Raw genomic sequence first — 12,320 nt, 5'->3', positions numbered from 1 at the left:
TAGAGAAAGCCCACGCACAACAACGAAGACCCAACACAGCCAAAAATAAATTAAAAAAAAAACAAAACAGTAAGGGAATATTTTGAACAATAAATTCAACTGTTAACATGAAATGGACATATATAACTTTATATATTTTATAATATAATTTTATATATTTTAATAAATGTACAAATTCCTTGCAAATTACAATTTACCAAAACTAAGGCAAGACGAAATAAAATACCTGAATAACCCAATATCTATTACATCAAACCCATAATCCAAAAACTTTTCCTAAAAAACCTCCAGGCCCGATGGGTTTACTGATAAATTCTATGAAACATTAAGGAAGGAATTTTTTTAAATAGAAAAATAATGAGTCGGTCTTATCACCAATAACTGGCTCCTGCTTTTGGCTGCCTGCTGTCCTTTCCCCTTTTCATGTTCTGATAGTAATACCTAGACATTCCTTTGGGAAACAGCTCTCCCCCACTGTAGGTTCACATGGTTTGGGTGAGAGTGACTCAATCCTGATTCCAGGGTTGAGCACAAGACCCAGATTTGGCCAATCTGAATAATGCATCCTCCTGACCACAGAGACTGGTTCAGGAACAAAGCTGTGACCCACATTGGGCCAACGAGTCAATCTCAGGAGATATGCTGGAATGTTCACTGTGGTTATCAAGGAGGGAAGTGTTGAGAGATGGAGACAGAGAATGAATGGGTCCTGGTGACATTATTTGGGCCCCTGGATCCAGCCATACCTGAAAGGTTTAGATAATGAAGCCAATACATTTTACCACTTCTCCTCCTTTCTTTTTTTTGAATGCTTAAGTAAGGCTAGGTGGATTTCTGTCACTTACAATTTGTACTAACAAACTACCCAAACATGACCAGGGTAAACATTTTGGTGTGTTCCTTTCCAATATTTTTGTTTCAATGTACAAGTCTTTACAAAAAACATAGTTAAGATATATATAGTTTCTATCTGTTTTTGCTACATTAAAATTTTATTTTCGGCAGAGTCCCCTGGTGGTCCAGTGGTTAGGACTCCGCACTTTCACTGCCATGGCCTGGGTTCAGTCCCTGGTTGGAGAACTAAGATCCCCCAAGGCACAATGGGTGGCCAAAAAGGAAAAAAATTTTATTATACACATTTTAATTTTATTATAGACATCCTTTTATTGGCTGCAATAACAACATAATCATTAAGACTGGGGTATGGAATCATACCCTGGGTGTGACCCTACCAGCCCTGGGTGTGAAGCCAGACTCCATCACTCACATACTAGATGTGTGTCACTAGGCATGTTGCTTAACTTCTTTAAGCTTCACTGTCCTCATCTATAAAATGGAGATCATATTAGGACCATATCAGGGAGTTGTGAGAATGGTTTGAATTAACAGTATATTCAAAGCATTTATTTAGTGCCTGACACATACTAAACACTCAGTAAATGTTAGCTATTATTGTTATTGTTCCAACAAGCAGAAATACCAAGGTTTGCATAATCATTACTCATTTATTGTACCTGTAGGTTTCCAATTTTTTTATTATAAACTACACTGCAGTGAGCATATTAATGCATAAAGCTTCTCTCCCTATTTAGAACTATTTTTTTAAAGAGAGATCCCCTATTGGAATTAATAGGTATAAAAGTATGACTACCCTGAGGTTTTTATAAATTATGTTATACTGTTTTCCCAGTTTTCCAAATTTGATTTGGCATTTTATAAGCAGATACCATACACATTTCATCTTCAAATGCACATTTTATTCCTTTACTAAAACGGAAATTCTGTGCATTCTTGGATTTTTCGATGTCCTTCTAACACTCCAGAATTCCTCAGTACGCTAGGAAGTTGGTGAGAGTTCACAAGCAGGAGGCACAGAGACAGTGGGAGTTTTGCATTTCAGGGTTTCTCTTCTACAAGCACACACTCACTATCACATGGGCACATTTAGGAATGCTCACAAATAGCTACAGGTTTCTTCCTGTAGGCTTCATAAACGAACCCTGAAGGCTTCATAAATGTCAGTCATCAGTCCCTGTAACACTTAAGTCAGATTCAAGGAACCAAAAAGTCAGAGGGGAGACAGTAAATGGTGAGAAAGAAGAGGCCAGGAGCCGCAATCACATTTTCCTTCTACTCCCTGCAACTTTCCTTCTGCAGAACATGATAGGCTGGAAGGAAGGCGGAAGAGGAAGAGAAAGCCGTCCAGGAGCGGAAGCCCCACTCTGGAGTCCAGTCATCGCATGGCCACTCACCGTCCAAGAGTCTGGAGCTAGTGTTTTTCAATCTACTATGTTTAAATTTTCCTATTCACAAAGCAAAAGATTTTATTTTGGATGGGTTGTAATACATTTATCGTTTTAAACATTTTATTATGAAAAATATCAAACATACATAAAAGTAGAGGGATTCATATAAGGAACCCCAGGTTTCAATAACTATCAACTCACGGCCATGCCTCCTTGGGCTATGACCGCACTTAATAGAGGCTCAAAAAAAGTCTAGTCTCCTAGAGGTTTAGGTAGAGAAAAGAGAAAACAAGCTCCCGAATAAAATTAGGTGACATGTTCTTATCAGAAATAATTTTGGAGAGTCACACTTGTAATTTTAAATGTCTCAAGGCACTTTAATGGAGTGCTGATAGGCCAGCTCAGGGGCTGGGCTGCGGAGGCCGGGGATGGCTGGAGATGGCAAGCACGCCCCCAGCTCTGAGAATTTACCTGAACTCCCTCTCTATTGCATGTGCGGACGGGAGCAGTGTCCCTGGCGGTTTCTTCCTCAGAACCAGCTGATGTTTAGCCAGCCTGATGTAGTAGGTGGGATTTGACTGCCCGTGATCAAACTGAAGGAGTTCCAATGGGCCTGCAAGTTTGAAAGCAAGGAAAACTCAGACCAGCTCTGGAGGACAAATGTGGACAGACATTCTTTCTTTCTAACGAGTACTGCATGTGGATGCGGAGCGCCCTGATTTGGAATGATCTGTCAGGAAAGCAGCTCCTCCCGGGGTACCAGACGTGACTGCGTCCCAGGCATACCCCCCACCTCCAGCTCGAGTCCAGAATATCACACTATGGTGTGGCAAAGGCCACTGGATTTACACCATGACAATTTTCACTTTGTGCAGGTGTCCAATTTTGTCCTTCTTGCCAACTCCTGCTCCGTAAAGAAAAGTCTTTTAGTTCTGTTTGTAAAACACAAGCACAGTCATGGAAACCCATCTTGCTAAATGGAATGCTTTAAGCCGAGGATGAAAAGTGCCCTCACTTGAAAAGTGTGCCCCTCACCCCATACCCGGCCACACCACGCCTGACAATGACGTGACAGCTGAAAGGAGCTATGCAGAGGCCTGCAGCTCGAGCCAAAGCTGCTTTCAGGAGATGCGTTTCCCACCCCAGCAGGCTAAACTCTGAGGCTCCCTTGCAGAAACAGCCTAGTTAACCCTAGTCTTCACAATGAGATGAACTCTACACACAGATTCGCAGGAAATGGGAGTTTGCCTGACTTAGCTGGTCTCATCAGAAAGGGTCCCTCAGCTTTGCAGAGGCTCTAAGAACAATCCCATCACTGGAAAAAAATCCTCATGCGAAGCTACATACAAAGAGTACTTTCAAATGGTACAGATGAACCGGTTTGCAGGGCAGAAATAGAGACACAGATGTAGAGAACAAACGTATGGACACCAAGGGGGGAAAGTGGCGGGGGGTGGTGGTGGTGGGATGAATTGGGAGATTGGGATGGACAAATATGTATAAAATGGATGACTAATAAGAACCTGCTGTATAAAAAAATAAATTAAATTAAAAAAAGTACTTTCAAGGATCAAACTTTATCACCAGGTAGAAATTTCTTCAAAAGTTCATGCAACTATACTTTAATAAAATAAATTTAAAAAGAAAAAGGTCATGAGGCACCTGTTTTTCTGAGGATGGAATGTGAAGAAGGAGCTAGAGGTTCCTTTGAAGAGATAGAGACGGCTTGTCACATTTTAAATTCGTGCAACTTTTAAGTCACCTTCACAAAACAGGCTGTCATCTCAAAAATATTAGAAACACTCAAACACCCCTGGGCACATACTGCAAGTTCCTCTCCTCCGGGACAGCCCTTTGCAGGCGATTGCTGCCACACCACACTCTCACATGGAACAAGGGCCAAGTACACTTTGGGGATCCGTAAAAAAGGAAGTCAGTGCTTTTTCCCAAGCAAAACAGAGCAGCACTCAGGTCCATGGGCTCACTGAGCCCACTGGCTATTTGCTTCACCACATGGCGTCTTTGTCTCCAGCATATTCCACTAAGGACTGAAAGTGAGAACCAGACTGAAAGCCTAGCCTTTACCAAAATGCAGAAGCTTAACTACCTGTGGCTTGGGTCCCCAGTAAGTCTTTGAGGTGCTTCTCCAAGGAGTCCTTGGGAATTTCCATCGTCTTTCTCACAGGGCGAGTGTTTGGAACAGCCATTCTCAACGGAAAACCCAGAAGAGTTTCCAGTTCCTTTACTGCAGTCTCTGGGTCATGAACCTGGTTTCACAGAGAATACTGATCATGGACACCCAGTCAACCCTGCCCCACCCTCCTGCCTGTTCTCTGAGAGGGTACTTTCTTAGAGGGAAATATAGAAGAAGTCAGTTCTCTGAGCAAGGACTTTGCAGCCAGGGGAGTCAGCTCATGAGAAAGCCCCAGAATGAGTTTCCTCCTCCCATTTAATTCCTAACCACATTAAACTTTCTTATCTGCTGGGAAGAGTGCCGGTTAAGACTGAATGATACTCCCTTGTGCCAGGAGGGCAGAATATTGTGTGTAGTGTCCACTCTGTCCCTACGGGCCTGTCAGCTAATAACAAAAACCCAAATGCAGAAAGCTAGACAGAGACCCCCACCGCCAACGTGGCTTCTCCTGCTTCAAAGCATTGGGGTGGCCCGTGTGTCTGGTAGCTGCTGGGTCCCCACCCAGAGCAGCATCACCAGGCCAGCAGAGCTGTCACCCGAAATGTCTTAAGCCTGCCATTCACCTCCCTGTGTAACTCTTTTCTCATTCTGCCTTATTACTTCCTATTGAAAATACAAGTGGCTAGTCACCTAGATTTCATAATCAATAAAAACTAAAAAGACTATGGCAGCATGGGTGAAAACCACCAGAGGCAACTGCAACTATGAGTGTAAGAGGACTGCGTAGAGATGCTTACACTAGTGCCTGGGGCACAACAGGGGTTCAAAAAACAGTGACCTTTACCTTAATGATGTGAATACCAAGGCTGGCAGCTGCTTTTAGATTCGGCCCAAGATCATCCAGAAAGATGGACTCAGAAGGCTGCCGGCCTAGCCGCTCCAAGCACAGCTTGTACATCCTGGCGTCTGGCTTGCAGACACCTTCCAGGCAGGATTCCACAACCTGAGAGGGAGGGACAGGAAGGAGAGATGAATGTCCCTAAAAGTGGTGTTCCCACGTACACCCAGTATATTTTCTGAAAAGCAGAGCAGAAGGAAGGCAGTGGAGATTCGTTATAACAAGTAACTTAAGAGTGTCATGATATAAAATGATGTTGCTTTTTTAAGAGGAGTGATTTGGAAATACTGGGTTACAACCTGAGGGAAGATTCAGAAAACCAAAGTTCTGGTTCAGACACAGTGAGTGACCTTGTGCAAACAGCGAAGGCACTATGGGCTTCAGGTTCGTAGTCAGGAAACACTAACAGTCATCTTACCTATCTTTTTTTTTTTTTTTTTCTTTGCAGTACATGGGCCTCTCACTGTTGTGGCCTCTCCCGTTGCGGAGCACAGGCTCCGGACGCGCAGGCTCAGCGGCCATGGCTCACGGGCCCAGCCACTCCACGGCACGTGGGATCTTCCCGGACCGGGGCACGAACCCGTGTCCCCTGCATCGGCAGACGGACTCTCAACCACTGCGCCACCAGGGAAGCCCCATCTTACCTATCTTAACGGTAGCTGGGAAACTTAGTGAACTTCAGTGTGCTCCGAAATGACATAGCAGTTTGCTAATGTTGGGTATTGTGAATGCACAGAAAAGCTGCACGTTTCAGTTTTAGGGAAAGTATTTCACCATTTTCTCAGAAAGAAGGCGCTGTTTACCGTTATAAAAGAAACATGACTTTAATGTCCATACTTCAGAAGCTAAAAAACAAACAGCTGTACTCAGCCTAGACAGATAAATCCCACAGGAGGGCTAACACCAAAGAGATCGTCAGTGGCAAAGACATGGTTCCCTTTCATGCAAAGAGCCTCCTGTATCCTGACAGCCTTGCTTCAACCTGTATCTGATCCAGAACCGGTGGGGTGCTGCTGAGTGTTCAGGAGAACCCTGAAACAGCTGTCTCAGTGTCAGGCTACCTCTGATCCAGCAACCCCAAGTCCTCTGACACTGTCCCCATGGCTTGATCTCCTGTGAGCAGGCCTAAAACGTCCATAGAGGCCTGTAACCAATACCCTCTGGTCTGCCCAAAGAATAGAACTAACTCCCTCAGTCACTCCTGAATTGACCCTCGCTCTCCAAGACCAAGGACAAACCTGAGGGCCCCTCCCTCTCCTCCAAACTCCCATTGTTCAAGGTTAGAGGAGAACTGCCTTTTCAGACAAATAAATGTTCTGAATAAGTTACTGACTCTTCCTGGTCTCCTAAGGACCTGAATGAGCTAAAAGACAAAGAAGCTCCTTCTAAAGAAAACGTCAACAGTGGGTAGCAGAGAAGCCAGGTGTTTCAGACACCAATAAAGGCATCATGCGACAGGAAAGCAGCACAGCTGTACCAGCCGAGACAAGAGGAGAGGGGGAGCAAACCCTGGGGGTCAGGGCCAAGTCTGCCAAGCAGACACCTCCTCTCATAGGTGAGTACATTTGCAGACGTGAAAAAATTCCTGAGATTTAAACTGGATAAGATCCCTGGACTTCTTGTGTTCTATTTTGCCAGATGAAAAATTTCTGGGGTTGTGTTTCACAACAATGTGAATATACCTAAAATTACTGTCCTGTATAATTAAAAATGGCTAGGATGGTAAATCTTTTCTTTTTCATTGTACTACATTAGCATTTTTTATTTACTTTTTTTAAAAAATAAATTTATTTATTGATTTATTTTTGACTGTGTTGGGTCTTTGTTGCTGCACACGGGCGTTCTCTAGATGCGGTGAGCAGGGGCTACTCTTCGCTGTGGTGCACGGGCTTCTCACTGCAGTGGCTTCTCTTGTTGTGGAGCACGGGCTCTAGGTACGCAGGCTTCAGTAGTTGTGGTGCGCAGGCTCAGTAGTGTGGCTCACGGGCTCTAGAACGCCGGCTCAGTAGTTGTGGCACACGGGCTTAGTTGCTCCGTGGCATGTGGGATCTGCCTGGACCAGAGCTCGAACCTGTGTCCCCCGCACTGGCAGGCAGATTCTTAACCACTGCGCCACCAGGGAAACCCCTAGGATGGTAAATCTTACATCATGTGTTCTTTACAAAAAAAAATAATAATAATGTAAAAGTTTTTACTTAAAAAACAAAGTAGATGGGGACTTCCCTGGTGGTCCAGTGGTTAAGAATCCGCTTCTCAATGCAGGGGACATGGGTTTGATTCCTGGTCGGGGAACTAAGATCCCACATGCCACGGGGCAACTAAGCCTGTGCGCCACAACTAGAGAGCCCGCGTGTGGCAGCTACTGAGCCCGTGCTCTCTGGAGTCCACGTGCCACAACTAGAGAGAAACCCGCGTGCCACAATTAAGACCCAACACAGCCAAAAAAACCACAAAAAAAGACATTACCCATTGCTTACACCTGGACACAAGCAAAATTTCAGATATAAAACATCCATACTGAAAAAAAAAAACCAAAAACAAAGTAGATGAACAAAATTTAAAAGCCACATACACGTCAGAAGAAACAGATTTCTGTGACATTGAAAAGTTCAGGAACAGCCTCCAGGGATGATGGGGATCACAGGAATGGTTCCATTAGCTTTACTTCTACCAAAATAATTTTTTTCCTTATAGCTTTAGAGAACAAAAATGTAAACCCTTGCTCTTGAGGAAACAGATTTTCAAAACTCCAGGTCTCCTGCAGACATAGAATATGAAAATGGATCTGAAAAGCACACGCCAGAGAGCCTGTGAAGCCTGAATAAACAAGTCCATTGTTTTAAAGAAGCTCACAAGTCCCTACATAGTTGAAGGGCCCAATACGAGCCTGGCCAACTGATTTTGTCCAGATGAAGATATATCCCCATAGCCACACTGGAGGGAAGGAATTTCTGAAAATAATTACAACGTATTGCATACTTACCTATCTGCCAGGCACTCTGTAAAGTGCTTTGCATGCATTATACTCTGGGATCCACACAGCTACCCTAAACAAAGAAAATTCCTACTCCTGAACTACAGGTGAGGAAACCGAGGTTCAGAGAATCAAAGCTACTGCTTATAGCAAGCTGCAAGACAGGATTCAAATCCGGCTGAGGTCCCTGAGCACCAGAAGGGGAGGATGCTTGGAGGAGGGCTGTGCTGTGGACAAGCGGGGAAACCAACAATTAAAGTGGGCAAGGAGCCAGGCAGCTGTGCAGAGGGAAGAGAACTCTATCTCTGACTGGCTTTGTACAGGAGGAATGAGGAGGTGGGAGGTGAAAAGAGCATTAGGTTGGGTCGTTAATTTCCCATATTTGTGCTCTGAATTTTCTGCCTGTCAATCCAACTAGATTTGACATTCTAAAATAGCACTATCCAATAGGACTTTCTACAATGATGGAAATGCTATACTGTCCTGTCCGACACAGTAGCCACTAGCCACATGTAGCGACTGACAACCTGAAATATGGCAAATGCATATTCCAGAGGGCAGGGCTTGTGTCCGTCACACTGAACACAGTATCCCCTCATGCCTAGCCAGTGCCTGGCACAGTCACTGCTTAATGAGAAAGAGTTTTCCAACCGAATGAAGTTTAGGCAAGTCAATAATTCAGTAATTCATATCTGCCCCAGGATAACGATATACTTTCTCTTAGGGAAATGGGGAGTCTTTCACAGAAGTAACCTCCTGGCACAGAAGACCATCTCCTGACTCGGAATCTTCTCAGGTACTTTCATAGTCTAGCCCTTCATGTGCTGTCCCATACGGTAGCCACTAGCCATATGTGATTATTTACATTTAAGTTGAAATGAAATAGAATTCCTCAGAGCCATTAGCCACATTTCAAGTGTTTAATAGCTGTATGTGACTAGTAGCAACCATACTGGACATTTCCCTTACTGCAGTGGGTTTGTTTGCACAGCACTGGTCTAAGGATTAATGCCACAGAAATAGAGGGCAATGGGGTTGGTCTTTGAAGAGAAAAGGTCAAAGGGCCCGTTAAGAGGTGAGGGCTGACGAAAGTGCATGTGTTATCTGATGACTAAGGTTCAACTCCAGAATGAAAGGGAGTCTTGAAAGCTGAGGTTTCAATCAGTTATCAAAGCCCATAAATGACTGACCTTGCTGAGAGCTCAGTGATATTTTACAAGTCTTGTTTCCCACCTGTTATGTTTAGTCCTAACTGAGTCAAGTGTGTGAATAAAAAACCCATTCACTCCAGATCTGCTGAGAGGCAGCACTAATGCTGCATCCTGAAGCAAGGACACAGACTTGATTCAGATTATTCCGGATCACTTACCACATCAAACTGTTTCCGGTCCAGGGGCAGAAAGCTCTTCCCATTGGGAAGATAAAAATTATTGCTCAAGACTGCAGTCTGAAGGCCTTTAGCCCGAATCTGAGTTATGGCCTCAGTCATCACTGGGAACGGCTTTGCCACTCGCTCACTGGTCAGCAGAGAGAAAAAGGAGTCCAGGGGCACGGAGGTCTTTGACTAAGAATGGGGGAGGGGAGAGGAGAACCAGCCATCATTAAGAGTAAGAACAGCTTGTCACCGACACAGAAAAACACATATTCCTGGCTTCCTACCACTACCTGGTGTAGGACCCCAGGCCTTTGGCTTGCTGCCAAAAGGAATTCCCTCCCTCAGCCCTTGTGCAGAACTTTGTATATAAGGTTGTAAAAAGTGGCTTAGAATTAGAGTTAGAGTGGTTAGGGAATGGAGCTATTTATATCAGTATTCCAGTTAAATGAGTTCTTTATTTCACTCACTCATTGTCAATTTTAAAAAGATTCAGAAGACCCTAAGAGGTACATTAAACTCTATAAGTGTATTAAGCAGATGTAACTTAATTTTTAATGATCCAGAGACATTTGATGATTCTGCATTGCCTCAACTTCACCATTACGAACTGAGTGTCAGTTTCTGATCAATTTTTGTGTTTTTAAATTCAATCTCTGTGGGTTTTGAAAACTCTTATTTTATCACGTTTCAAAATCTGCAAGGCCAGGTCTGCTATTCTGATATACATGCACATTTTACAACAGCTTTATTGAAATGCAATTCACATACCACCCAACTGACCCATTCAAACTGTAAAATTCAACGCTTTTTAATATATTCACAAAGTTGTGCAACTATCAACACAATCCGTTTTAGAACATTTTCGTCACCCTGAAAAGAAATCCCATACCCATTAGCAGTCGTTACCCATTCCCCCCCGACACCCCAATACTCCCAGTCCTAGAAAATAACAACTCTATTTTCTGTTTCTATAGATTTACCTGTTCTAGACATTTCAAATAAGTGGAATCATACAATATGTGGTCTTTTGGGTTGGCTTCTTTCTGTCACTTAGCAGAATGTTTTCTATACATATATTTAAATATTTATTCATTTATTTAAAATTGAGGTAAAAACACATAACATCAAATTTACTATTTTAACCACTTTGGGTGACATTAAGTACATTCACTGTTATGTAACCAAAACCACCATCTATCCACAGAACTTTATTATATCTTAAATTATATGTTAGCAGGGTTATTGTGAAGGTACATGAGTTAATACAAATAAAGAGCTTAGAATGCAGAGCCTTTCCAGAGAAAGGCTCAATGTTATTACTGCATTAAACAAGCTTTCTGATCAAAGCCATTATACAACTCCAGCTTCAGATGAACAGTAACTGATGGAGAGGCCTAGTATGTAATATTTTTACTTTTTCATTCGTGTAGTTAAAATTGAGTACCTGGGGATGGAAGAAATAGCTTAAAATCTTATAACAGGTAATTAGGTTTTCCCTTCTTTATTTTTAGTTTAACCAACTTAATGGATAAGTGTTGCATCCACTATTCTAGGCAAAAAGAATATGGAAATTCAAGTATGTTTATCACTCACAATTTCAGAGCAAAGTCTCCCAAATTCTTGTAGGAAATCCTCTGTTGTTATCTCTGCTCTCATAAATTTCATCCAGGGCCCATTTTCACCACCTGAGATCAAGGCCTTCAATATAGTTCCGGAAGGGATATGATTCTGTACCTCCCATTCTACCGGAAGTAAAACATATGGTAAGTGAAACAGTAATGTATGGACAAACAGCTGGGGTTTGGGGAGCAGGGGAAGGACCATACAAGTTCCTGTGGCATCACTGTGGTGCCAAGTGGGTTCCATTGGGAATTCAGACAAATTCAGGAAATGGAAAATCTCAGCTTGGACCTCCAAAGGAACAGCAATAATAATCTGTGTAACTGAGGGGACATTGGTGCCAAGCGTCAGGTCCGTACCACCACTTTGAGATGACTCTGGACGCTGCAGTACGAATTTTCTTCCCTGGTCTCTCATTGGCTGGTTCATATATATTAGGTCACTCACACAGTCATGGCACATGGTAAGGAAGTGCATTAGGGAATAAAGCAGATTCTGACAGCACTCCAAGACAAGCCCTTCATTTTGTAAACCATAGTAATCCTTCAGAGCAGTGTAGCTGGCACACTGAGACATTCACCTGTGGGGGCGCTGTCTTTGAGAAATAAAGAACAAAATTCTGTCCATAAAGAGCTAAGGCAGTGGATGGATTATTATTGTGTATACTGGGAACACTGGGACAGGGGTTACTTTTTCTTGTACAAGGGTGTTTTCTCTTTGTATAATATACCTGCTATGGGGCAAAAATATATACAGCATTCATAATTATATCTAAGATATATCAATAATATACATTAGCACATATCTTTTGTTTAATGTAGTACCTGTGCATTGAAAATATTTCAGACAATATAGAAAGGTATAAAAAAGAAAGTTAAATGACAAAGCAATCCCATTCTTCAGAAATCGCCAATGTGACCAATTCAGTACGTCTTTTGAGAATAACAGGACTTTTAAAACTGAATCCAAATAATAATAATAATACATCTTTAATTTTAGAACTAAAGTTAGAGCATTTTTTAGGATCTTAGAGCTGGCAAGCATGCAAGGAAAGGGGCACTCTCCTATGCTGT

At 42.8% G+C, this 12,320-nt stretch overlaps 1 protein-coding gene across 2 annotated transcripts in view; it reads right to left on the bottom strand.

Moving 5' to 3' along the window:
- The window catches only part of ACAD10 (acyl-CoA dehydrogenase family member 10), a 49,003-nt gene that overhangs the window by 28,967 nt on the left and 7,716 nt on the right, over positions 1-12,320 (bottom strand). For both annotated transcript variants that reach the window (XM_082668401.1, XM_082668400.1), the window contains exons 3-7: positions 11,221-11,369; positions 9,622-9,816; positions 5,225-5,383; positions 4,354-4,513; positions 2,718-2,859 (exon numbers count right to left, since the gene is read on the bottom strand). In XM_082668401.1, coding sequence (XP_082524527.1) covers positions 2,718-2,859; positions 4,354-4,513; positions 5,225-5,383; positions 9,622-9,816; positions 11,221-11,369 — 805 coding nt within the window. The remainder of the gene's footprint in view (positions 1-2,717; positions 2,860-4,353; positions 4,514-5,224; positions 5,384-9,621; positions 9,817-11,220; positions 11,370-12,320) is intronic.

The sequence above is a fragment of the Grampus griseus genome (assembly GCF_964374135.1).
Source record: "Grampus griseus genome assembly, chromosome: 12".
NCBI classification, from domain to species: domain Eukaryota; kingdom Metazoa; phylum Chordata; class Mammalia; order Artiodactyla; family Delphinidae; genus Grampus; species Grampus griseus.
The sequence above is the reverse complement of the archived record's forward strand: the minus strand, read 5'-3'. Positions and strand labels throughout refer to the sequence as shown.